The sequence below is a fragment of the Podarcis filfolensis genome (genome assembly GCF_964270895.1).
Source record: "Podarcis filfolensis genome assembly, chromosome: 4".
Taxonomy (NCBI): Eukaryota; Metazoa; Chordata; class Lepidosauria; order Squamata; family Lacertidae; genus Podarcis; species Podarcis filfolensis.
Genome location: NC_139607.1, coordinates 96,473,144 through 96,500,569, shown reverse-complemented (window position 1 = coordinate 96,500,569; position 27,426 = coordinate 96,473,144). Strand labels below are relative to the sequence as shown.

At 47.4% G+C, this 27,426-nt stretch overlaps 2 protein-coding genes across 4 annotated transcripts; one reads left to right on the top strand and one right to left on the bottom strand.

The window, feature by feature from the left end:
- Window positions 1–1,494: 1,494 nt before the first annotated feature.
- KLHL35 (kelch like family member 35) lies at window positions 1,495–14,399 on the top strand (the record flags this gene model as incomplete). The annotated part of the gene is made up of 6 exons (XM_083612030.1): window positions 1,495–2,375; window positions 3,856–4,040; window positions 7,078–7,196; window positions 10,702–10,890; window positions 11,709–11,897; window positions 13,981–14,399. The coding sequence occupies 6 exons, from the start codon at window positions 1,495–1,497 to the stop codon at window positions 14,167–14,169; spliced, it is 1,752 nt and encodes a 583-aa protein (XP_083468156.1). The 3' UTR covers window positions 14,170–14,399.
- A 4,526-nt stretch (window positions 14,400–18,925) lies between these two features.
- LOC310760906 (uncharacterized protein) lies at window positions 18,926–25,834 on the bottom strand. 3 transcript variants are annotated; one of them, XM_083610131.1, is made up of 3 exons: window positions 25,685–25,834; window positions 24,107–24,213; window positions 18,926–19,957 (listed from the first exon to the last, which is right to left on the bottom strand). In XM_083610131.1, the coding sequence occupies exon 3, from the start codon at window positions 19,924–19,926 to the stop codon at window positions 19,015–19,017; it is 912 nt and encodes a 303-aa protein (XP_083466257.1). In that variant the 5' UTR covers window positions 19,927–19,957; window positions 24,107–24,213; window positions 25,685–25,834; the 3' UTR covers window positions 18,926–19,014. The 3 variants fall into 3 exon arrangements, with proteins under 3 accessions (XP_083466257.1, XP_083466256.1, XP_083466258.1); XM_083610130.1 differs by having other exon boundaries at window positions 25,455–25,806; XM_083610132.1 differs by lacking the exon at window positions 24,107–24,213 and having other exon boundaries at window positions 25,685–25,810.
- Window positions 25,835–27,426: the final 1,592 nt, after the last annotated feature.

Below are 27,426 nucleotides of genomic sequence, written 5' to 3'. Positions count from 1 at the left end.
ATGGGGGGAAAACCCTATTCCTGGATCGAGGGAAGAAAGAATGTTCTCTTGGCCGTGGTATAAATTCTGCTCAGATCTTGCCAGCTATAAGGAGAGCATTGAAACAATGATAACAACAAGGGGGACATGCGACTGGGGGAAGGCAGGTGGCGCTGGGGTCTAAACCACTGAGCCTCTTGGGCTTGCCGATCAGAAGGTCGGCGGTTCGAATCCCCGTGATGGAGTGAGCTCCCGTTGCTCTGTCCCAGCTGCTGCCCACCTAGCAGTTCGAAAGCACGCCAGTGCAAGTAGATAAATAGGTATCACTCCAGCAGGAAGGTAAATGGCATTTCTGTATGCTCTGGCACTCGTCACGGTGTTTCGTTGCGCCAGAAGCGGCTTAGTCCTGCTGGCCACATGACCCGGAAAGCTGTCTGTGGACAAACGCCGGCTCCCTCGGCCTGAAAGCGAGATGAGCACCGCAACCCCACAGTCGCCTTTGGCTGGACTTAACCGTCCAGGGGTCCTTTACCCTTTACCTTACATGTGACTGTTAGAACCATGGGTCAGACTAGGGCCAGAAAAAGGCTTGCTTTGTAAACAATGGGCTATTGTAGTTAAAGACAGATGGAAAGTACACAAAGTTGAACTTTCGGCGAAATTTTGGCAGGAGTTTGAATATAAACTGTTTGGCATTGGGTGGAGGAGAATTTAAAGGTTTGCGGAGGAAAGTTCCCTCATGCCCCTTTAGGCTCCCCTGTACTGCCAGCCATCATTCTCCCAGCCTACAAAATACCCTGGAGCTACTCTATGTCATGAAGAAGCACAATTCCAGATCATAAGCAAGTTCCTAGTCCTCCTCAAGTAAACTTTTAGGTGGGCAATATTTTCAAATGTTTTATCGTGTTTTTAATATTCTGTTGGCAGCCGCCCAAAGTGGCTGGGATATAAATACAGTCATACCTCGGGTTACAGCCGCTTCAGGTTATGTTTTTTCTGGTTGCGGACTGCAGAAACCCAGAAGTACTGGAATGGGTTACTTTCGGGTTTTGGCAGTCACACATGCGCAGAAGTGCTGAATCGCAACCCATGCGTGCGCAGACGCGGGTTGTGAACACTGTGGGTTGCAAACATGCATCCCACACAGATCACATTCACAACCCGAGCGTGCACTGTTATATATAATTATTATTATTAATTATTATTAAATTAATATGCATCTCCATTATGTCCAAAATTCACCATTAAACTACAAGGGTCACCATTACTTCTCCTTCTTCTCTTCCCTCTTCTCCTCCTGCTCCTCTGTCTTCTTCTTCTTCCTCCTCCTTCTCTTTCTTTCTTTCTTTCTTTCTTTCTTTCTTTCTTTCTTTCTTTCTCTCTTTCTCTCTTTCTCTCTTTCTCTCTTTCTCTCTTTCTCTCTTCTTCCATCCTTCACTCCAAGGTCCTGGAGAAGATTGCAGCATTAAAACACACTATTAAAAGCAATTCAACTTTTTCATGCCCTGAATCGGGATGAAACAAGAGTCCCATTCAGGAACGGGCGTCAGCGATCACCCTGCCTCTCTGGGCCGAGGCAGCGAAAACCTCCACGCAAAACTCTGTAGCGGGTCTCGTCACGCTGAGCAGATCCTCCAGACTCTCAACTCCTACCGGCTGGGCGGCATCTTCACCGACGTGGTCCTCGCCATGGGCGGGCAGGAATTCCCTTGCCACCGGGCTGCCTTATCCGCCAGCAGCACCTACTTCCGGGCTCTGTTTGCCGGGGGTGCGAAGGAAGGCCGCCAAGGCACCGTCCATCTCCGCGAGGTCTCAGCTCCCAGCATGAGCCTCGTCCTGGACTACATCTATGGCGGGGACATCCTCATCCAGGAGGACAACGTGGAAGACCTGCTGGAGCTGTCCAGCTTTCTCCAAATCCCAAGGCTCAAGGATGCCTGCGTCACCGTCTTAGAAGGCCAGCTGCATCCTCACAACTGTCTGGGCATCTTGAAGGTCGCAAACTCTTTCTCCATCCCATCTCTGACAGAGAGGAGCAAGAACTGTCTTCTGGAGGGCTTTGTGGAGGTCTCTCACCACAAGGAGTTCCTGGAGCTGGACGCCAAGGAGCTGGTGAGCTGCCTGTCAAGTGATCACTTGGCAGTCCCCAAGGAGGAAGCCGTCTTCGAGGCAGTGATGCGGTGGGTGAACCACGACGTGGTTGCCAGGAAGGGGGCCCTGCAGGATTTGCTCCAGCACGTGAGGCTCCCCCTGCTAGACCCTGTTTATTTTCTAGAAAAGGTGGAGACGGACAAGCTGATCCAGAAATCCAAGGAGTGCATCCCTTTGCTGCTAGAAGCCCGCAAGTATTACGTCCAAGGCAAGGAGGTCAGCTCTCGGCAGTCTAGACCCAGAAGGTAAAAAGAGAAAGTTGCTACTAGGGCTGGGCAATCTATCAATATATCGTCCCAAACCGGTTTGAATTCCATATTGTGATACCGGTTCCATCATTTTTGACCTGGCAATATATACAGTGGTACCTCGGGTTACAGACGCTTCAGGTTACAGACTCCGCTAACCCAGAAATAGTGCTTCAGGTTAAGAACTTTGCTTCAGGATAAGAACAGAAATCGTGCTCCGGCGGTGCAGCAGCAGAGGGAGGCCCCATTAGCAAAAGTGGTGCTTCAGGTTAAGAACAGTTTCAGGTTAAGAACGGACCTCCGGAACGAATTAAGTACATAACCCGAGGTACCACTGTATAACTTCCCTCCTCCCCGTTGCGGATCCTATTGTAAGTCCTTTGCTCTTGCATTTTTTATAATAATCCAAATAATAATAATAATAATTTATTATTTATACCCCCACCCATCTGGCTGGGTCTCCCTAGCCACCCTGGGCAGCTTCCAACGAAGTATAAAAATACAGTGGTCTATTAAACATAAAAAGCTTCCCTAAACAGGGCTGCCTTTAGATGTCTTCTAAATGTCAGGTAGTTGTTTATCTCTTTGACATCTGGTGGGAGAGCGTTCCACAGGGTGGGCGCCACTACCGAGGGTGCCTGGTTCCCTGTAATCTCACTTCTCTCAGTGAGGGAACTGCCAGAAGGCCCTCGGCACTGGACCTCAGTGTCCAGGCAGAACGATGGGGATGGAGATGCTCCTTCAGGTCTATTGGACTGAGGCCCTTTAGGGCTTTAAAGGTCAGCACCAACATTTTGAATTGTGCTCGGAAAAGTACTCGGAAATGTAGATCTTTGAAGACCGGTGTTATGTGGTCTCAGCGGCTGCTCCCAGTCACCTGTCTAGTTTCCGGGTCACCTTCACATAGAGCGCATTGCAGTTTCCGGGTCACCCATGTAGAGCGCATTGCAGTAGTCCAAGCGGGAGATAACCAGAGCATGCACCACTCTGGCAAGACAGTCTGCGGGCAGGGTCTCATCCTGCGTACCAGATGGAGCTGGTAGACAGCTGCCCTGGACACAGAAGTGACCTGTGCCTCCATGGACAAATGTGAGTCCAAAATGACTCCCAGGCTGCGCACCTGGTCCTTCAGGGGCACAGTTACCCCATTCAGGACCAGGGAGTCCCCCATACCCAACCACAGAGTAGTTATGTATTTATTTTATTTATTAAATTCATATACCGCTCTTCATCCTAAGTTCTCGGGGCTGTTCACAGAATAAAATACAGGATGAAAACAAGTAAATAAGTAAAACAAAAGAGCAAATTATTCAGTTATTAGATTTATATCGTCAGCACTAAAGGTCAGATGTAGTTTGGGTCTGAAGGGGCACAGAGGTCGTTGTCCCCTCCACCTTTATAGGGATGTGGGTCATGTTGTGTTGCCAAAAGGGTCTTGCCGTCCTCTGAGACTAACAAATTTCTTTTCTTATCCCAGATACATGGAGTTAGCAGAAATGATCGTTGTGATTGGAGGCTGTGGCAAGAAAGGGTCCTTGAAACTTCCTTTTGTGGATATCTTCCACCCCGAAAGCAAGCAATGGAAGCCACTATCCAGTGTCCCTGGATATACCAAGTCAGAGTTTGCTGCTTGCACCTTGAAGAATGATGTCTACATCTCAGGTGAGATGGCTGCATAGAATCATAGAGTTGGGACCCCGAGGGTCATCTAGTCCAACCCCCTGCAGAAACAGCCTCCTCCCTTCCTTGGGAGGAGATGGAGAAGACCACTGTATGACTGATGGATGGATTGATTGATTAATTAATTGCATTTCTATTCCGCACTTTTCTCCAAGGAGCTCAAAATGGCACACGTGGTTCTCTCCCTCCTCATTTGATCCCCACAGCGACCCTGTGAGGTAGGTTAGGCTGAGAAGTAGCAAGTGGCCCAAGGTCACCCAGGGAGGTCCATGGCTGAACGGAGACTAGAATTCCCGCCTCCCAGTTCCCAACCCGACACTCTAACCACTACACCACACTGCCTTTCTGTATGTGTATGAGAAAGAGCCAAGGTGCCAATATCCCCTTCTAAGTTTCTTCCAAAATCCCCCGCTTCCCTCAGCAGAGAAAGAGACCACACGTTTGGTCAGTTTAAAATGATTTACTTACAAATTCTCCCCCCCCCCTTTAAATTTTATTTACAACATAACACAAGCCCCCCACCCCCACCCCCCACAAATCCACCCTCATTAAAAGTGAACATAACACAATAAGCATAACATACAACAATACAAACAACCAAATAAAAGACTTCCTTTATCCTGTATCTGGCCTCCTTATTTACGTCTTATAAGCTATTTCCTTTATGAATAATTATTAAGATTTTTTCTAATTATAACTTAAATATCCACAAAGTCTCCTGCAGACATTAATTGAAACAAGTCCAGGTATGTATTTTAGGGCACTGTTTTGTGAAGTATTCTCTGCATTTCCCCCATGCTTTTTGAAACTCTTGTCTAGTGGGATCTCTAATTGCCTCTGTTAATCTAGCCAGTTCAATGTACTCTAACAGTTTGTCTTGCCATTCCTTTTTTGTTGGCACAGTTTCTTTTTTCCAGTTTTTAGCAATTAGGATCCTTGCCGTTCCTGTGGCATAGAGGAATATTTTCTGATCTTCTCTTGCTATACCTGTGTCCGTTATCCCTAGTAGAAAAGCTTCTGCATTTTTCATAAAGTTATACTTAAACATTTTTTTAAGCTTGTCATATAGTATGTACTTACAAATTCTTCAAAGTTCAGATTCGTGAGCTTTCCCGCACAGCGGCAAGAAAAGGCAGGCAGTATCACTTCGGTTACAAAATGTTAAATGCTTCTAAGTTATTTGTATAGAAACACAAAGATGACTTGGTCTGGTCATCACATGGTCTGGACTTGGAGCATCTAGCTTAGACATCTTTACTTGTAGAGTTCACGTGGTGGAAGATGAAGGAGCAAAGAGTTTGGTAGCCCTTCCTCCCGTGGTGAGCTACCTGGCAGGACAGCTTACTCTATGGTCTTAACCCCTTCATGCGTTAATTAGAGCTAAGCATACTGGTTATATGAAATTGGATATAACCCACAAAATGGCCTTGAATACCAGTTGGTGGGAGAGAGCTGTTGCGCTCAGGTCCTGCTTTTCCATTGTGAGAACAGCATGTTGGACTAGATCAGTGGTCAGCAACCTTTTTCAGCAGGGAGCCGGTCCACTGTCCCTCAGACCTTGTGGGGGGCTGGACTATGATTTGGAAAGAAAAAAAAGAACAAATTCCTATGACCCACAAATAGCCCAGAGATGCATTTTAAGTAAAAGGACACATTCTACTCATGTAAAAACATGCTGATTCCGGGACCATCCACAGGCCGGATTGAGAAGGCGATTGGGCCGCATCCGGCCCCCAGGCCTTAGGTTGCCTACCTCTGGACTAGATGGTCCCTTGGCCTGATCCAACAGGACTGCTCTTATTAGAAAAGTTTACCAAATATTTCCTAGTAATTACAGACCATTTCCTGGAAAGTTCCCTATCAAAGGAGATCCCTGGAAGATCTGCCAAGACCATTAAACCAATGTGGTGGATTTTCTTCCATTATCCATGCCCGTTGTGATGTTTGAGACATTTTTACCTGGTCAGGACAAATGGGGCTGTTGGGAACCCACAAAAGTAGAGTTCACAGGTTTATAAACCACACAGGCTTTTCTAAACACCTTCCCTTAATCATCATAATAATTTTATTATTTGCACCCCACCCATCTGACTGCGTTGCCCTTGCCTTGGCCTTACACATGCGTAGAGAGTCACATAGCAAGCCAAAGTGGAATCTGGAAACTAAGCAACAGCCTGATCAGAAGAGCAAAAATAAGATCGAAGGCACAGGCTTGAGGAAAAACAAGGCCACGGGCTATCAGTGCCAGCAAATGGACTCTTTTACAACAGTCCTTCGCTCATCATCCTCTTCACACTGCCTATAAGCTATATTTCAATGTGTCCATCTGCCACACCAATCTGCAGTAGGACTCCTGGGTCCATTTTCTCCAAGCTTCCAACACTGCGTCTTGTCCATATTCCTGTCTGCGCTCCTGTTAAATCTCCACGGAGGGCTTCCCGTCACTCTTTTAAGCAACCAGTCCTTTAACTAAAACTCCTTTTATCCTTTGAATCGGGTCACTAAGGGGGCTCCCTTCACATCTTGTCAGCTCCAGTTCCCTCCAGCCCCGGACAGCACAGCGGTTGCCGTCCAAAACGTCTGGAGACAGGGCCGGCCCAACACTTTTGCCTCAGGCGGTGAAATGGGATGCGCCACCACCTTGGGTGCCCCCAATTTGACTGCCACTTCCTTCCCCCAATGTTTAACCCGGCTCCTTCTTTCTGTGGCCTTAAGCCAGGGGTCAGAAAACTTTTTTAGCAGGGGGCCGGTCCACTGTCCCTCAGAGCTTGTGGGAGCCGGACTATATTTTTTTGAGGAGAACTGAACGAATTCCTATGCCCCACAAATAACTCATAGATGCATTTTAAATAAAACCCCAATTCTACTCATGTAAAAACACGCTGATTCCCAGACTGTCCGCGGGCCGGATTTAGAAGGCGATTGGGCCAAATCTGGCCCCCGGGCCTTAGTTTGCCTACCCATGCCTTAAGCCCTTTGGCTCCTGTGTTATGCGGCTGCTCTGTGTTTGCTTTTGAAGGAGGCCACCTGAACGGCAGAGATGTCTGGGTGCTGAGCTCGCAGCTGAACGTCTGGATGAGGGTCGCCTGTTTGCAGAAAGGGCGGTGGAGGCACAAGATGGCTACCCTCCAGGGAAAGGTACAGACTTCTCTTTGCTTTGTGATTGGTAGGGGGTGTCGTGGCCGCAGGAGGGAGAGGCATTTGTTACTATTCCCCAACCTGACTCATCTCTGCCTCTCCTCTCCTCTCCTGCTTCAGCTTCTGCCTCTAATTCTGGCCGCCTCTCTGCCACCAACTCTCCCCGCTCACTACGCCCTGTTCCCTCTCCATCTTCCGACGCCTCTTCCTCCCAGTCTTCTCCCTCTTTTCCCTCTGACCACTCATCATTGCCCTACCACCATGCCCCAGGCTCTTTTTTTTTTATTAAATATTTATTGGCATTTTCAAGAAACACATAACAAACAAAAACAAGAAATACACAAAACAAAACAGAAAAAAAACACAAAAATACATAAACTTTCTGATACTTATTATTCTTAACCTTATTTCTCAGACCTCCTCACACCTCCCCTTCTTGTATTCCAATTTAAATTGTCAGTTCAGCAAGTCCTTAACTTATTTCTTTACCTTAACTTAAACATTTGTTCTAACATACTATTGTTTTACTTTACTTCTTTTTTCCATTTCCTCAATTTATTTCTAACAGCCTTATTTTCAATTAATTTAAAAAGAAAAAACCAATTTTACCTTATTAAAATCACACATCAATACTTATACCTCATTAATTATTCTTAAGCCTTTTTCCTAAAGTCGACCAAAATTTCCCTTCCACGATTTACCCAATTTCCTTACCACTAACAAAATATAAAAAGCAAATTATCCTTATGTACCCTTTGGATTCCCAACCTCCACCCACCCTTCTCCCGGTTCCAGTCCCCAACCAATATCCATCAGTCCTTATGTTATTTATTTAGCCTGGAGATCTCACGTCCGAGGCCCTTATATCTCTCTCAGTTCCTTTCTGCCGGTCTCTTTGATAGTCCTTGATGTTAAGCCCCAAGTCTCGGAGGGGCTCCGGCCCAACAGACTCCATGTTGCTTCCAGCCAGTCCTCCATACTTAAAAACAAAGCCTATGGGGTACTCCAACTCTTGTTTCAAATTTCTTTCAGATCCATATGTCCCCAAAGCTCCAGCTTTCACCTTCAACAAATTTGTAATCCTCAGGTCTTCAGATCTCCTCCAAAGGGGATCTCTCCATTTTCCAAAGTCCCATTCAGACCAGGCTTTCCACATCCAATTTTTATTGTCCTTTTTTATCATCATGTCAGGCCTCATATTGTGACTCTCCTTTGACTCCTGCAAATCTCCTGCTCCTCCTTCATTTTCTTCAAAAACAACATATTGCTCCATCATATCTACACTTTCAGTTTCAATTATTTGTTCAGTTGAATAGGCTTCCTGTTTCAAGTCCTTATCAGGCTCAAAACTGTTGTTTACTGTCCAGTGTAGTAATGATACCTCTGTAGACAAAGCATTGTATTCATCTTGCAAGTTTCCCAAGAGAACGAGTGCTCTGTCCAATTCTGCTTGGATTTTACATACTCCAGCCATTTTTGTGGTGTAGTGTCCCTGTTACCCCTCTAGGGGGATTTTAGTTCCTTAATGTTCCTTTCGGCTCCAAACCAAAAGTCCAGTTATTTTGTATCAGCTCTCCTTATTTTCAACAAGTTGTACCAAATAAACCAGCAAAAACAGCAGAAACAATGTTCTCTTTTTCCAGCTGACAGCTCTCTTGACAACTGTCAAAATCCTCAATACAACAGGCTTTCTCATAGGACGTTCCCGGGTCTCGGGGGGGGGTGTGAAATTTCAGCTCCCAAAATTCTTTTTATCCTCTAGTAAATCTTCTTATAGTGTCAAAACCGTGAAGTCAGGATCTTTCATTAAAAAGAAACAAGAAACAAATTCTCTCGACCTTAGCTGCCCAGTCCTTTGCTTTAAATTGTTTACAAAGAGGGGGGGTGGACTTCCTTTTTAGCCCCTTCCCGCTCGTTCCAAATCCAAAATTAAAAATTTTTAAAATTCCAATCTCCGTATTACTCACGGGTTTATATTTTAGAGTCCAATCGGTCTTGGAAGAAGTTGGCGCTCTCTGTCAATGGCTTGCGGCTTCACTCCGTAGGCGAGGGAGTCCTCTCAGCACCACGCCCCACCTTGCCTCCGTTCCGAAGCCTTTAAAAAGGCTCCGTCGCGGATTGGGGGGGGCGCAAATGGTGCCCGCCGAGTCTCTGTGTTCACAGGCATCCGCGCCTGTGATTTTAAGGGTCTCCGCTTCGCCGCAGCGGCCAGACCCAGACGCTACGGAGCCGATTCCCTCCGGAGCTCGGAGGGAATCCGCCATTAAACAATGGCGCCAACCCGGAAGTCCTCCCACCATGCCCCAGGCTCAGCGGCTTCAGTGCTTGTTATGTACTGAGTTAAATAGGATCCAAAATGCAGCAGTCTGATTGGTCCTAGAACAATAGGATTCAGAATGCAGCAGTCTGATTGGTCCTAGAACAATAGGATTCAGAATGCAGCAGTCTGATTGGTCCGCAGGAGCCACCCAATCCAACTCCGGGCGGAAGTGAATCCGCAACCTGATTGGCCTACAGGAGAATCCCAGAATTAGCCAATCACGTGGGGCCCATTGTGTAAATAATGTATATAAAGCAGACATTTCAGGGAAACTTCCATTCCTCCTCACCACTGTGAGCTGAATAAACAGCATGAAATCCACACTCGACTCTGAGTATATTTCAGTGCTGGATTTGCCTATAAGCTAAACAAGTTATAGCTTAGGGCCCTGCTCTCTTGGAGGCCCCCAAAAAATTTAAAGGAAAAAATGCCTGGGTTTACATTTCCAAACTGTAAGATAAAAAAAATAAATAAAATAAAACTTACATACAGCAACAGTGTTTTGTGTTGTGTAGGCGCCTATGATGTAAGTAATGGGCCCCGCCTGCTAACCTGCTCCCTAAAATATCACGGGTTTGCTCCTTTCTATATATAGGGTGCCTACATTCTGCATGGACTGGTTATTTTGTTATGTGCAAATGGCTTGAGATAACTATTAGGTCCATAAATTGCCATATAGCATATATTCAACACACACAAAAAGTGGCAAATTTTTGTTGACAAAGGACAGCTGGACATATAAAGGGCCCCATTACCTTCAGTAGCTTAGGGCCTCATCAAACCTAAATCCAGCCCTGTTTCCATGTATTTCAGTTCTAGCACTTGTGTATTTCCTTTTCATTTATTTATTTGCAAATTTACAAGCTGCACTTCCGTTTTTAAAAAATGGTTGGCTTTAACCCAGCGATTTCTGTCATCTCCTTAAATACCTTTTGCCAAAATTCTTTTACACAATTTACACCATTTTACGTTTCACAACAACCCTGCAAAGTAGGTTGGGCTGAGCGACTGAGGCTGGCCCAAGGTGGTTTTGCGGCCGAGTGGGGAATTTGAACCCTAGTCCGACACTCTAACCACTGTACCACCCTGCCTCTCGCTCTGCCCTCTCCCCATTTACAAGCCCGACTGCATCTGGGTGAGATCAGAGATCTGTTGAATTACGTCTCCCCTAATTCTCGCCGACAGATCTACGCGGTGGGCGGCTACGACGGCTTTGGCCGCCTGGCCAGCGTGGAATGCTACGACGCCTTTTCCAACAGCTGGGCAGATGTTGCTCCGTTGCCTGAGGCAGTGAGCTCGGCGGCTGTGGTGCCGTGTCTCGACAAGCTGTATGTGATCGGGGGCGCCGTGGAGGACGGGGCCAACACAGATAAGGTACTGCCGGGGTTGTCAACCTCTGGGGGGCTGTGGGGACTTTTGCAAACTGAGCCTCTGCATCTGTCCGCCTCTCCTAGTATGTTTCACCTTACGGTCTTCAAACAAAAACATCTTGGAGGTCCCGGGCCACAGGGAGGTTAGGCTGGCCTCAACCAGAGCCAGGGCTTTTTCGGACGTGGCCCCGATCTGGTGGAACGCTCTGTCACAAGAGACTAGGGCCCTGCAGGACTTGACATATTCCGCAGGGCCTGCAAGACGGAGCTGTTCCACCAGGCCTTTGGCCAAGGCACAGTCTGACCCCCTCCTTCGGTAATCCTCACAAAACTCTAGTCCAATGGTTGCCATTAATTTGATTTGAACTGATTTTAGAATGAATTGGTGGCGCTGTGGGTTAAACCACAGAGTCTAGGACTTGCCGATCAGAAGGTCAGCGGTTCAAATCCCCGTGATGAGGTGAGCTCCCGTTGCTCTGTCCCTGCTCCTGCCAACCTAGCAGTTCGAAAGCACGTCAAAGTGCAAGTAGATAAATAGGTACAGCTCCAGTGGGAAGGTAAACGACGTTTCCGTGCGCTGCTCTGGCTTGCCAGAAGTGGCTTAGTCATGCTGGCCACATGACCCAGAAGCTGTACGCTGGCTCCCTCGACCAATAAAGCGAGATGAGCGCCACAACCCCAGAGTCGGCCACGACTGTACCTAATGGTCAGGGGTCCCTTTACCTTTACTTTATTATTTTCCTGTTCTCTGAGCCTGGCTTCAGCTGGGGAGGACGGGATATAAATAAAATATTATTATTGTTGTTGTTGCTGCTCCCCCAGGTTCAGTGCTATGACCCAGAGGAAAACAAGTGGATCCTTCTGTCGGTGGCCCCTTTCCGCCAGCGATGCCTCAGCGCCGTCGCTTTGGATCACTTGATTTACGTTGTTGGAGGACTCCTGAGTAAAATCTTCAGCTACAGCCCCCAGACGGACACCTGGGCTGAAGTTGCGTCCCTCCCAGGACCTCTGGTAAGGAGAAGGCACCCGTCCCAAGATGAGGGTTCCCCATCTAAAAGGGCAGAAAAAAGAGACAGGACCCCAGAATGGTGAAAACAGGCTCCACACCAGCCGTCAGTAGGGATAAACGCGCCTACACCAGTTATCGCCTTGCTTGCTCACAGGAAGTCGCTATTTTATTATTTTATTTTCTATTATTATTCACTAAAATTATTAGTCGCTTTTTTCTTTCTTGCAAATGTAACTCAAAGCAACTTGCAGCAATAAATAAACAATGCATACCTTAAAACCAGCATGAAACAAAACACAGAAAAATCTAAAGCACATTCGTATTTTTGAAAGGCAGGATTCAAACATCCCGCCCACTAAAGGAGGCCATAAATAATTTTAAAAAAATGATTTGTAAGTTGTTTTGAGTTGCCCTGGGCGCAAGATAAACCAACCAACCAACAAGTTTAATAAAAAATAAAAGCCAAAGGCCCCTAGTGGAAAATAAATGTTTTCGCGTGGCATCTAAATGTATGTAATGATGGGGCCAGATGAGTTTTTCTGGGGAGAGAATTCCGCAAGCAGGGAGCCACCACAGAAAAGCACCCGTTCTTGTGCTGCTCCTGTTCAGAACACAAGGAGGGTGGGTGTCCAATCCTGTTATCAAATGAGATGTGGCGGGGCTGGCTCAAAACCTTTTGGTGCCTGATGTCAGGAACGAGCCCCCCCCCCCCCAGAGCGCAGGGGATGAGTTAGACTAGAAATAGAACTAAGTAAATGAGGGAGTGATTCTGCAGATGAGAGTTGGCTGACAGAGTTGAGAAAGGGCAATTTGACACCCCCCCCCTTCCCAGGGAAGACTCTGTTAGCTCTCAAGGAGAGGGAGAGTCGGGAGGCAGCCAGAGTGTTGCTAGGCAATCAGCAGATAAGCCGAGAGCTGAGTCTGTGTCGAGTGACAGTGGGGAGGAGGGGGCAGGCCTACTTCTCAGTCCCCGTTCTAGGTGTCTGGATAAGATCAGATGGCGACGGAAGGGAAAGGCAGGAGTTGGGCGTCCTTCCTGCTGTGGGAGGGGCAAAAATTCAGACTGACCAACTATCGTAAATGCGAGCAGGCGAGAAGCCGTGCTCTGGGTGTGTCTTTTTGTAAATAAACATACATAAAAATGCCGGAGGGTCATTACTTCTTATCGGGCCTTGCTTGCCTGCCAGAGATCATTACACCTGAGTAGACCCCAAAGCGGTGTCCTTCCTTCCCACCAGGTGAGGTAAGATCTACATTTGGAACAAGGAAGGGAAGAACGATCTATACAGTGGTACCTCGGTTTACGGAAGTCCATTCTTAAACCAAAGCCGCTCTTAAACCGAGGCTCGCTTTTCCTAATGAGGCCTCCCGCCGCCGGTGCCCTTCCACCATTTGGCTTCCGTTCGTGGGCCGAGGTAAAGTTCACCAACCGGAACACTACTTCCAGTTTTGCAGAGTTCGTATACCTAATTGCTCATAAGCAGGGCTGTTATTAAACCAAGGTACCACTGTATCGAGATACTACTACTACTACTACTACTACTACTACTACTACTACTAATTTATTATTTATACCCCGCCCATCTGGTTGGGTTTCGCCAGCCACTCTGGGCGGCTTCCAACAAAACACTAAAATACAATAACCTATTAAACAATAAAAGCTTCCCTAAACAGGGCTGCCTTCAGATGTCTTCTAAAAGTTTGGTAGTTACTTTTCTCTTTGACATCTGATGGGAGGGCGTTCCACAAGGCAGGTGCCACTACCGAGAAGGCCCTCTGCCTGGTTCCCTGTAACTTGGCTTCTCACAGTGAGGGAACCGCCAAAAGGCCCTCGGAGCTGGACCTCAGTGTCCGGGCAGAACGATGGGGGTGGAGACGCTCCTTCAGGTATACTGGACCCTGTAGGTTTTGCCGCCTCACCTTGCCTCATGCATGGGCCGGCCCTGAGATGTGGGCAAGTTTAAAGGGGTGGGTGTTCGAGGAGAAGCTGAGCCAGCACAAATAACAGCTGAGCTGAGAGAGCGGTTTTTGTGGATTTCTGAGGGGATACGGACCTATCTTCTTTCTGATTTTCCCCTCTTTCAGGAGAACTGCGGCGTCACCGTGTGCTTTGGCAAAATCTACATCCTGGGGGGCACAGACGAAAACGAGCAAGGCACAGACAAGGTGTTCTCTTTTGATGCAGAGACTGGGGTGGTTGAACCCGAGACCCCGCTCCAGCGCTGCACCAGTTGCCACGGTTGCGTGACTATCCTCCGGAGCAGGACCAGGTGACCCCAGTGGTGACCGCCTCCCCTTTTCCTCCTCTACGCAACCACAGCCCAGGTATAATTGCTCCTTTGAAAACTGGTCCTCGAGAGATGGCGCTCCCAATTTGTTGTTGTTTAGTCGTTTAGTCGTGTCCGCCTCTTCGTGACCCCACGGACCAGAGCATGCCAGGCACTCCTGTCTTCCACTGCCTCCCGCAGTTTGGTCAAACTCATGCTGGTAGCTTTGAGAACACTCTGCAACCATCTCGTCCTCTGTCGTCCCCTTCTCCTTGTGCCCTCCATCTTTCCCAACATCAGGGTCTTTTCCAGGGAGTCTTTTCTTCTCATGAGGTGGCCAAGCATTATAGCTGACCATAAAATCATAGGTAAAGGTAAAGGACCCCTGGGCGGTTAAGTCCAGTCAAAGGAGACTACGGGGTTGCGGCACTCATCTCGCTTTCAGGTCTGTTTGTGCACAGACAGCTTTCCAGGTCATGTGGCCAGCAGGACTAAACCACTTCTGGTGCAACGGGACACCATGATGGAAACCGGAGTGCACGGAAACACCGTTTACCTTCCCGCCGCAGCAGTACCTATTTATCTACTTGCACTGGTGTGCTTTCGGACTGCTAGGGAGTCTTCTCTTCTCATGATGTGGCCAAAGTACTGGAGCCTCAGCTTCAGGATCTGTCCTTCCAGTGAGCACTCAGGGCTGATTTCCTTAGGAATGGAGAGGTTTGATCTTCTTGCAGTCCATGGGACTCTCAAGAGTCTCCTCCACCACCAGAATTCAAAAGCATGTCAGTGTTTGTAAAAAGCAAAAAAAAAAGGAGGAAAGGATTCTGACCTCCCTTTGTCTCCTCAGCCTGGTCCATTCATTATTTTCATTATTTCCAAGTGACGAAATCATGTGGTTTATACAGATACTAAAAGATCTAGATTGTAAAGTTGATTTGCCTATCCAAGTGTATGAAGATAGCCAATCGTGCATTGCATTCGCAGGGGTCAGAAATAATGAAATAGGGATGGATAATTTTGGTTTCTCATTCTTCCAACCTTAAGTTCAGCCCCTCTTCATTTCCACCTCAGTTTGGGCGTTTCATTTCCCCACCTCAGGAAATCCGCACACGTCTTTATTGTGCTTAACGAGCACCATTTTGTATGTCATTTTGCCTCTCACATACATTTCTCCAGGCAGTTCCCTCCAATATAGTGCAGGGTTTTTTTGTACATCTTGAATATAAGCACTTTTTTCCCCCATTGCAAAAGTTATTGCTGAATTTCAAGAGACAGCTGCCTTTCATTTTGCATACTGCTCAGAGAAGTGCCCGTTAAGATAGATTTGCATCGAAATGTGAACCGAAGGAATCTCTCTCCTCATCCCCACCTCCAAAATATTGTTGGACTCCAACTCCCATCGCCCATTAGCCAGACCGACGGGGGCTGATGGGTTTTGTAGTCTAAAACATCTGGAGGGCACCAGATTGGGGAAGGCTGCCCTTATAACATAAAACCTTGGGGCTGGTATTTGCTTTTTTTCCAGCCATAATTTTGTCTGTGGCAAATCCCAGCAGCTGCAGAACTGGACTGCTGACCCTCTAATATCATTTTTTTTGTATATATCAGAGTCCCCAAAGCGCTTCTCCTTCAAAATTGTTTTAACCTAACAACAGCCCTTCAAGCCAGGCCCATATGAATTATCACCATGTTGCAGACAGAGACAAGGGCTGAGGTGGTTAAGTCTGTGGCTCATCTACAGCTACCTAGAGAGATGAGGAGGGAGGAGATATTTAAATTGTTCACGTTAAACCCTTGGCCCCAATCCTGCCCCATTTCTTCTCTGTTTTTCTCCCAATGAACCCTTTGTTTCTGCTGCTGCTGCTGCTGCGTCCCTCTGCTTCCCCCGACGCTGATTCGTACAGATGTGCCGCCCCGGTTTTAATCGCCTTCATTTTCACATTTATCGTCTGCGCATTGCTAAAGAACTCCTAATCTCACGAAAGCAGACCCCTTTCTCCATCCCTCCTGAGCTAGCACTGCGTTGTGTGGGTGGGTGTTTTCAGAAATATATAATGGGGGTGTCCAGCTGGTGCGAGTTGATAGAGCTCTCAAAATGAGCAGCGTTGAAAGACCCCCAGCTGAGAAGGCAGGCGCTTGACGATTAACAGAGATAAAAGGTCGCCATCGCCATCTGGGAACTCCCACTAGGGAGACAATGAGGGCGGGTCATTGCAGGGCTCGGCAGAATTAAGTGTTTTCAACTGATTTTAATATCGTATTTTTATTTGGTGATAAGATGCCCTGGGAACCTCTAGTGAAGGGCAAGTACGAAAGGCAATGACCATTTGTCGTCTGTTATTACGCAGGTCTGCAGTGTAGGAAATGCAGGAAGATGTCTCTTTGAACACCGCTGACCACAAGGGAAAGAGGCAAACTCTACCTTTCATACAGCGAAATAACACCACCACAAACTGGCTTATAAAACCAAATCTACTAGAATAATAGCTAGAATAGAGATAGACTTATAACCATTCAAACAGCAATTATAATAAGGTGCCAAGTGCAAGACAAAGCCTGGAGATACTGTAAACATGGAGTGGATAAATGTACAACTCTATCTTAACAACCTAGACAGCATCTTAAAAAGCAGAGACATCACCTTGCCAACAAAGGTCCGTCTAGTTAAAGCCATGGTTTTCCCAGTAGTGATGTATGGAAGTGAGAGCTGGACCATAAAGAAGGCTGATTGCCGAAGAATGGATGCTTTTGAATTCTGGTGCTGGAGGAGACTCTTGAGAGTCCCATGGACTGAAAGAAGATCAAACCTCTCCATTCTTAAGGAAATCAGCCCTGAGTGCTCACTGGAAGGACAGATCCTGAAGCTGAGGCTCCAATACTTTGGGCACTTCATGAGAAGAGAAGACTCCCTGGAAAAGACCCTGATTTTGGGAAAGATGGAGGGCACAAGGAGAAGGGGACGACAGAGGATGAGATGGTTGGATAGTGTTCTCGAAGCTACCAGCATGAGTTTGACCAAACTGCGGGAGGCAGTGGAAGACAGGAGTGCCTGGTGTGCTCTGGTCCAGGGGGTCACAAAGAGGCGGACACAACTAAACAACAACATATCTTAACAAGTTACATATGCTGTAAACGTTATACAGACTGGATAAATGAACCATTCAACAAGTAGTGTAAGTTCTTCAATGGGTGGTGGCCTTGATTTGCCTTCCTGCGATTGATCCATGCATACGGCTTTGTGTTTCCAACTCAAGACCCATTGAAGAACATCTCATCCAGTTCAATCTTTGAAAAACAGCTTTGAAAAACTTTTTCATATTCTCCAGTGTGCTACCCTTGCCGTTGTGGCGGCACGGGATTGCCGTTCTGTGATTGGACTTACGCTACTTGTTGAACGGTTCATTTATCCAGTCTGTATAATGTTTACTGCACATGTAACTTGTTAAGATAGAGTTGTACATTTATCCACTCTATGTTTACAGTATCTCCAGGCTTTCTCTTGCACATGGCACCTTGGTATGTTTGTTGTTTGAATGCTTACAAGTCTATCTCTATTCTAGCTATTATTCTAGTAAATTTGGTTTTACAGTGGTAAGGTAAAGGGACCCCTGACCATTAGGTCCAGTCGTGACCGACTCTGGGGTTGCGGCACTCATATCGCTTTATTGGCCGAGGGAGCCGGCGTGCAGCTTCCGGGTCATGTGGCCAGCATGACTAAGCCGCTTCTGGCGAACCAGAGCAGTGCACGGAAACGCTGTTTACCTTCCCGCCAGAGCGGTACCTATTTATCTAATTGCACTTTGACGTGCTTTCGAACTGCTAGGTTGGCAGGAGCAGGGACTGAGCAACGGGAGCTCACCCCGTTGCGGGGATTCGAACCGCCGACCTTCTGATCGGCAAGTCCTAGGGTCTGTGGTTTAACCCACAGCGCCACCCGCGTCCCTTTTACAGTGGTACCTCAGGTTAAGTACTTAATTCGTTCCGGAGGTCCGTACTTAACCTGAAACTGTTCTTAACCTGAAGCACCACTTTAGCTAATGGGGCCTCCCGCTGCCACCGCAGCATGATTTCTGTTCTCATCCTGAAGCAAAGTTCTTAACCTGAGGTACTATTTCTGGGGTAGCGGAGTCTGTAACATGAAGCGTATGTAACCTGAAGCGTATGTAACCTGAGGTCCCACTGTATACTTATAAGCCAGTTTGTGGTGGTGTTGTTTTGTTGTATTATTATTACTGTCACCACATTTGATACTTTGTGTATATACTACCTTTCATACAGACCACCCCAGATTTCAGTCCCAACTGTCCTCTCCAGGTGGGGCTGGCTGAGGTTCCTTGCCTGAAATCCTTGAGAGTTGTCACCCATCAGAATATAGAGTACCAATTGTCTGACTCAGTTTAAGGCAGCTCCCCATGTTCCTAAAATGTAATTTAGAGAGATGCTACTTCCTCACCTAAGAGATACGGTTCCTCTTAAGAGACTCTGACCCAATTTTGCATGCTGGCCCCTGAGATCAAAGAGAAGGTTTTTGCCTATGTTTGGATACAGCTGGATGCCATTTTGAATCAAGATGGCAGACCAAACCATTAAAAACACTGCATTTTTTGTTTCTTCAAGCAATGCTAAAGTACGAGGCTGCTAGTTAGTGATCAACTGGACTGGCCTTTGTGTTTTATCTGCCCCTGAATTGACTAATGTCTTTTACGCCAGCGTAAAAACCAAGCACAATGAAATAAAGAAGGAGAAACAACCAGACCCGTCTATTGAGATTCTTACAAAGTTTTTAAATCCATAGATTTCTAATGTCAAAATCAAGTTGTAGGAACGCAGAGGAATCCAGGCGGGCTGCGATTCAGAAAGGCAACAGGCCGTCATTCCTCCACGTCAAGTAGTGAGCAAAGCCTTGCACGATTCTGTTGACGTTGTGCTCGCCAAGAAACGCCAGGAGAGTCTCCGCCATGAACTCGTGGTTGAAAAAATAGGTGTAGCACAAGGCCAGGGTCAGCAGGAGAACGCAGCCGAGCACAAGGATGCTCAGGACTTTGCCCACCTGCCAGAACCAGTACATGGCTTTCCTGCTCTTAGACTGCTGCAAGGCAACATCCACCAGTTTGGCCTCCACGATTTCGTGCATTAGCGAGCCTATCTGCACCCTGTTTTCCTGGTCCAACCTCAAGATGGTGGCCTGTTGCACGCAGGTCTCCAGCTGGGCCTGCAGATCTTTGATGTCGTTCCTCTGGCTCTGGCGGAGTTGAAGAAGCGCCCCAACTTTTTCCCTCAGCTGGAAGGAATTGTTCTTCTCCGCTTGATAGTGATGCTCGGTCTCCTGTAGCCTATCTTCCAGGCTCTTCAGGTATTTTTTGACCTCCACCGACAGGTTCTGCATCTCTCGAAGGTCCTTCTCCTGAGCGGCTTTGTAGTCTTCGAAAAGGGCCACCTGGGAGGTCACCTCGCGGAGTTCCTTGCTGAGCTCTCCGTTCGCTTTCGCCAAGGCCTTGTTCTGGGCATCCAGTTCGTGGATCCTCGCGTTGGTGTGGTCCATCTTCTCTCTGATGTCCTCCACCTTCTTCTGCATCTCCTCCATGGCGGCCTTGAATCTGTCCGCCGTCTCTTGCAAGCTCCGGTTGTGGCCCTTGATGGTGCTGTTGTCCTTGAGCAGAGCCTGGTTCTCTGAATCAAGGTAGGCCACAGTCTCTGTCAGGTCATTGATTTGGTAGCGGAGCTTTTCGTTTGTCGTGGACAGTTCCTCCATCTTCAGCGACATGGTGAAGACGTTTCATTCAGAGCTGGCGACCCTATGAGAAGATTAAAAAGGTAAAGGTAAAGGGACCCCTGACAGGACGTGGGTGGCGCTGTGGGTTAAATCACAGAGCCTAGGGCTTGCCGATCAGAAGGTCGGCGGTTCGAATCCCCACAGTGGGGTGAGCTCCCGTGGCTCAGTCCCTGCTCCTGCCAACCTAGCAGTTCGAAAGCACGTCAAAGTACAAGTAGATAAATAGGTACCACTCTGGCAGGAAGGTAAATGGCGTTTCCGTGCGCTGCTCTGGTTCGCCACATGACCCGGAAGCTGTATGCCGGCTCCCTCGGCCAATAAAGCGAGATGAGTGCCGCAATCCCAGAGTCGGTCACGACTGGACCTAATGGTCAGGGGTCCCTTTACCTTTACTTTTAAAGGGACCCCTGACAGTAAAGTCTAGTAGCGAACGACTCTGGGGTTGCAGTGCTCATCTCGCTTTATAGGCCGAGGGAGCCGGCGTTTGTCCACAGTTTTTCCAGGTCATGTGGCCGGCATGACTAAGCCACTTCTGGCGAAACCGGAGCAGCGCATTTAATTATTTAAATTGTATACCTCCCTATCCATACCTGCAGGTCTCAGGGCAATTCACAACATAACAACACAAAACATATAATAAAAATAAAAAACAAAACATTTCATTAATCTCCCTCCCCAACACATTTTAAAAGGGCACTGGATGCTGCACATTTCTTATTATTTTAAATTTTGCTGCCCACCCATTTTGTTGTTTGTTTGAAAGAAAGGCATTCTCTGAATCTCTGCTTACTCAAACCCTACTTAGAATCAACTGGTCCCATTCTAAGGCCCCTTCCTTTTCGATTTTGAGGTGCCTCCTGAAGTCATTTGAGTGTGGTCAGGCTCATGCAACTCATTTTTGTTTCATTTTAACCGTTTTGCACTGTTTTTATGGTGTTTTATGTCTCATTGCCTATGCTGTTTCATGTCGCCATGCTGCGTTGCATGAGTTGGCGGTGCGTAAATACTTTTACAAATAAATAAGATATTGCAGAGAGAGAGAGAGAGAGAGAGAGAGAGAGAGAGAGAGAGAGAGAGAGAGAGAGATTCGTTAAGAGGCAGAGAGGAAGCAGTTAATGATGAACGGCTTGACAGCGAAAGGACCCCTCAAACAGATTAAAGGGACAGAACGATTCTAATTTTGAGCCTCTTATACGAAGACAGCTAAGCCCCAGAGGGGGAAATGAGAGAGATTTATTCCAGCCAAGGGAGCGCCTAATAGCTGATCATCATGATAAATATTTATGCCCAGCTGGGAGCCTTGAGCCTTCAATTCTTCACCCATATGCACTGAAGCTTGGAGCGAGCAATCTGCAGCAAAGCAGATCAGGACCCTGGTCAGCTCCCAGTGGCTTCTCATAGCTGAGCCAGGGAAGATGTTGTCTCAGCCAGAGCCACCTGAAGGCCTAAGAAAGCTGGTGAGGTTGTCTCTTCCAGGGACTTCACCTCCTTAGGAGGGGTGGTCTGCAGTCTTAAAGGGCCCACAGCCAATTCTATGGGGAATAATAAGGGTTTTGACCTTTAAAGCCCTATGCGGCCTAGGACTCTTGGACCTACAGGACCGCCTCTCTTGGTATGCCCTGAGGAGGGCTTTAAGGTCCACAAATGACAACACTTTGGGGGTCCTGAGCCTCAAGGAGGTTAGATTGGTCACGACTAGGGCCAGGGCCTCTTCATTCCTCACCCTGACTTGGTGGAACGCTCTGTCGCAAGAGACTGGGGCCCTGCGGGATTTGACCTCTTTCCGCAGGGCCTGCAAGATGGAGCTGTTCCACCTGGCCTTCGGCTTGGACTCACTCTGACCACTTACTGTATATGGGATTTGGTATATAAATGTTCCCTTGGCTTTTTTGCTGGCCCATGTAGGACCAGCATGGATAGCTGGCTCGGGTGAATATCTGATGTTTCCTCCCTTTATGGTCTTGATTTATGGGCTGCTACTAAAATGAGGCTGCATTTTAAGCTGTATTTTAAGCCACATTTTAATTGCTTTTTTCTTTTTTGTTTTTTTCTATTATGTTTTATTGTAATTTATATTTGGTGTTAGCTGCCCTGAGCCTGGCCCTGGCCGGGGAGGGCGGGGTATAAATATTACTATTACTATTACTATTATTATTATTATTATTATTTTGTTAATTAATTAAATTTGTATACTGCCCTATAAAGGTAAAAGGTAAAGGTAAAGGACTCCTGGACGGTTAAGTCCTGTCAAAGGTGACTATGAAGTTGCAGCGCTCATCTCGCTTTCAGGTCAAGGGAGCCGTCATTTTTCCACAGACTACTAAACTGCTTCTGGCGCAACGGGACACTGTGATGGAAACCAGAGCGCACGGAAACACCATTAACCTTCCTGTCACAGTGACACCTATTTATCTACTTGCACTGGCATGCTTTTGAACTGCAAGGTTGGCAGGAGCTGGGACAGAGCAACGGGAGCTCACCCCATCGCAGGGATTCGAACCGCCAACCTTCTGATCAGCAAGTCCAAGAGTCTCAGTGGTTTAGACCACAGTGCCAACTGTGTCCCACCACCCTGTACCCATAGATCTCAGGGTGGTTCACAACATAAAATTACAACACCAAAACCACAAGGTACATAATAAAAACAAAAGCAAAGAGAACCCAAGAATCTCTCCCCCCCCCAACACATTTCAAAAGGACCTGAGAGGTCAATGAGCCAAAGGCGTGGTTAAAGAGGAATATTTTCACCTGGTGACTAAAGGTGTTTAATGAAGGCGCCAGGTGAGCCTCACTGGGGAGAGCAATCCACAAATCCTGCAGGGTTTTCATGGCTGCTAGCTATGATGGCTAGGGATGCGGGTGGCGCTGTGGGTTAAACCACAGAGCCTAGGGCTTGCCGATCAGAAGGTCGGCAGTTCAAATCCCCGCGACGGGGTGAGCTCCCATTGCTCTGTCCCTGCTCCTGCCAACCTAGCAGTTTGAAAGCACGCCAAAGTGCAAGTAGATAAATAGGTACCACTCTGCCGGGAAGGTAAACGGCGTTTCCGTGCGCTGCTCTGCTTCGCCAGAAATGGCTTAGTCCTGCTGGCCACATGACCCAGAAGCTGTACGCCAGCTCCCTCAGCCAGTAAAGCGAGATGAGCGCCGCAACCCCAGAGTCGGTCACGACTGGACCTAACGGTCAGGGGTCCCTTTCCCTTTCCCTTTAGACCCATTGAAATTAACAAACATGACTACAACACCATGCATTTAAAGCACTATTCTAGCACTTTCACAGCCACGGAGCAGCCTGGGAACTGTAGTTTGTGAAGGGTGTCGACCTCCTAGAGCTGCCATGCTCAGCCCTCTTAAAAACTACAGTTCCCAGGATTCCCCTTGTCTGTTAAAGTGGCAGAATAATCCTTTCGCTGTGTTTTGTGGATGGCACCATGGTTAGGCCCATTAATTTCAATAGGCCTACTCTGAGTAAATTTAATGCCACTCCTTCAGCCAAAATTGTGTCCCCCCATCACAATTAGGTTTAGACAAAGGTTAAAGGTAAAGATAAAGGGGCCCCTGATCATTAGGTCCAGTTGTGACCGACTCTGGGGTTGTGGCGCTTATCTCGCTTTATTGGCTGAGGGAGCCGGTGTACAGCTTCCGGGTCATGTGGCCAGCATGACTAAGCCGCTTCTGGTGAACCAGAGCAGCGCACGGAAACACCGTTTACCTTCCCGCCGGAGCGGTACCTATTTATCTACTTGCACTTTGACGTGCTTTTGAACTGCTAGGTTGGCAGGAGCAGGAACCGAGCAACGGGAGCTCACCCCTTTGTGGGGATTCAAACCGCCGATCTTCTGATCGGCAAGTCCTAGCCTCTGTGGTTTAACCCACAGCGCCACCTGCGTCCCAAAGGTTATGTTTGTATAAATGGGAACTTGATTCCTGCTCACAGGGCAGATTTTGCAGGAAGACTGCATATGCCCACTTTAATAACATAACACCTTTTCAATGCCTGCCCCTGAGCGTAGCTGTTATTTTAATGAATGGGGAGTTGCTTATTCAAGTAAACCTAGGCTTTAAAATCTGTTCTGGTATATACGTAACAAATGACTTTGCCTGCACATGTTTAAGGCAAAAGCGCCCCCTACTGGTGCATGTATAGTACTGCCGAAGGTTTTCCAAGACTCACTCTGTCTCCTTGGGACCCACGAAATTTGCACCAGCGGGGAGAGAGAAACTGTTTTCCTCAGGAAAAATGGGGAGGAGCGTTGGAGAATCAAGCCTTCTTTATGGAGCCTGGAAAATGGAAACAAAGGGGTTTTTTTAAAACCCTGCCTGAGTGCTTTGCCCATGCTCCAATGTTCTATTGATTCCACACACAAAAAATAAAAATAAAAAGATTTTCTTGGTTTGCAAAAGTATGTGTGTTCTCTCCCCAACCCCCCAGGTTATAGAATCTTTTCTACAGATCAGTTACATTTGATGTGAAACATTACTGTTGTAAACACTATAAGGTTGCCCCTTCTGACCACAGCAATAATAATAATAATAATAATAATAATAATAATAATAATAATAATAATATTTATACCCTGCCCATCTGGCTGAGTTTCCCCAGCCATTCTGGGCGGCCCCCAATCGAGTGTTAAAAACAATACAGCATTAAATATTAAAAACTTCCCTAAACAGGGCTGCCTTCAGATGTCTTTTAAAGATAGGATAGTTGCTTATTTCCTTCACATCTGGTGGGAGGACGTTCCACAGGGCGGGCACCACCACCAAGAAGGCCCTTTGTCTGGTTCCCTGTAACCTCACTTCTCGCAATGAGGGAACCGCCAGAAGGCCCTCAACACTGGATCTCAGTGTCCAGGCTGAATGATGTTTGGAAATGTCCCTCTATCCAAATGCTTGTTACATGAAAATTCATTTAACCAGACTCAAGGAATTAGTTCCCAAACCTCACTAAACGCACCGCAGATTGAGACATCCAAACAGCCGGGCCTGTTTTTCCCTTCCTTGTTTGCCTTTTGCAAGGTTTCAGAGGGTTTTCCTGGGTTAGAAATTTCCCCATAGAAATAAATGGAAGTGATTGACTCATTATGTGCTCACCTAGACAAACAATTTCCTGAGAATGCATTGTGTTTGGGAAGTATTGGTCAAGGACTACAGTTCCCATAATTTTTTTTTTTGGGGGGGGGTCATGCCTTGGATGTGTGTTCAATACATGGCATGAATCCAGTTTTGCCAATCAAAATAGGCACGTCTCAGATGTTGAGGTCAAATTCCAAAGCCAAAAATTGAAACGGCGAGTCTTGCAGTCACCCCCAGCAATTGGATGGCCATGTTTCATGTATGACCTAGTTGAGATTCCTGCAGTGCAAAGGGTTGGACTAGATGACCCTTGGGTCCCTGCAAACTCTACAATTCTTTGATTTTTAGTATTTAGCCAGGCTTGGGCATTTTGCGAAATTTCATCCGCGCACGAATTCCCCACCCCTGACCTCGAACCCTCAGCCTCCATTCTGGAGATGCTATACCTGTGTGACTCAGCCGCAGGTGCGAGGGCTAGCAAGAGAATTTGGCACTGCCATAGTGCCCGGGTCGGACTCCTCCCTGGCCGGTCGTGATGAGGATATTTCTGGCCTAGCACCCCAATTCCACCCTCTCTGCGTTGTCCATTGCAACTTCCCTCATTCCCCTGCTTTCCGCTTTCAGATATTCGGCATTTTTTGGCCTCCAAGCCCAAAAACACAGGTAGAAAACACACCCCTCTTTCCTATATCGCCGGCTGCCAGCTCCTCGTTTGTTTCCATCCAGCTGTTTTTAATTCGGCACCCGTGTCAGGCAGGTGAAAATCACTCCGGCCGCCATTGTGTTGTCGTTCGTCATGGCAATGGCTCGGCCAATAGCGTCAGCGGGGAAGCAGGGTGATGTCACAAACCTTGGCTTTGATTGGGCTCTTGAGTTCCGCTTTCTTGAAAGGTTCTTTGAATGACACTTTGAGAACTTGCCACTGCATTTTGGGCGTGTGTTCATGGAGGAGTGGAGAGGTGGTCATGGGAGAAGCAGGTATCTTTGCCCTCTAGGCCCATAGCCTAGTGGGTTGGGCATCCGTCTAGCGTGCAGAAGGCCTCAGATTTGACCCCCAGCTTCTCCAGGTGGGGTTATAGCATTGGTTGGCCTTCTGCCATGTCCAAAGAAGAGGGAGTTCTCGTAGATGGAACAAGAAGAAAAGGGTGGACAGGAAGGAGGAGAAACCGCAGTAAAGTCAAGGAAACAGGTCACTTCTGGTGGTTCCCAGCACAGCTCCTGGGGTTTTTGCTGACCATCATCAAGGACCAAGCCTTTAGTGTGGCAGACCCTGCCCTGTGGAATTCCCTGCCTCTTGAAGTTTGGGGAGAACCTGTTAGGATTCTTCCTTCGTGTTTGCAGTCATGAGATTGTTGACTATCACATAACGGTGTATGTTTTCATTCCACAGTGTGGGAAGTGACGGAGGCAGGATGTTTGGTATTACTGTGTTCCACGAAGTGGGACTATTGTCCTTTGTCCTTTCTCTGTTTGCTGTCTGATGAGAAAGAGGAAGGAGCTAAGGCAGAATGCTCCGAGTGTATTATATATAAATAAAGTAGATGAGCCAAGATGCTGAGCTATGGAGTCTGTTACGCGAACCACCAATACTCTGCAGGTTCCTAAGTGTGGTGATGCTTCTTGGTATCAGTTGCTGCAATGTTCGGGCTGAAGAAAGCTTTTGAAGCTCCCGAAGGACAGACCAGGAGGAAGAGAACTTGCCAGTCGGGCATGTGTCCCGGCCAGGGTCCTACTTGCGAGTAGGATGATCCTAACAGAACCATCTCTCCATTCGTTCATCCCTTGAAGACTCTCTAGAATGGAGAGGCATGTGCAGTGTGAATTTTCTTCTTTTAATCTGGTAATATTAATTTATTATTTATACCCCGCCCATCTGGCTGCGTTTCCCCAGCCACTCTGGGCGGCTTCCAACAAAATATTAAAAACACAATAAAACATCAGACATTAAAAACTTCCCTAAACAGGGCTGCCTTCAGATGTCTTCTAAAAGTCAGAATAGTTGTTTATCTCCTTGACATCTGATGGGAGGGCGTTCCACAGGGCAGGTGCCACCACTGAGAAGGTCCTGTAACCTCACTTCTCGCCGGGAGGGAATTGCCAGAAGGCCCTCGGAGCTGGACCTCACTGTCTGGGCTGAACAATGGGGGTGGAGACGCTCCGTCAGGTCTACTGGGCCGAGGCCGTTTAGGGCTTTCACGGTCAGCACCAACACTTTGAATTGTGCTTGGAAACATACCGGGAGCCAAGGTAGGCTTTCAGGACCAGTGTTATGTGATCTCGGCGGCTGCTTCCAGTCACTGATCAGAACCCTCCTTGTACCTTAAATGGAGTTGTTTTTTCACTTTTAACAGCCAGCCGTTAGGTCCCACCCCCTCAGTTTTGCAGTCAGGCTTCACTGATAAAGGGTAATGAAATATA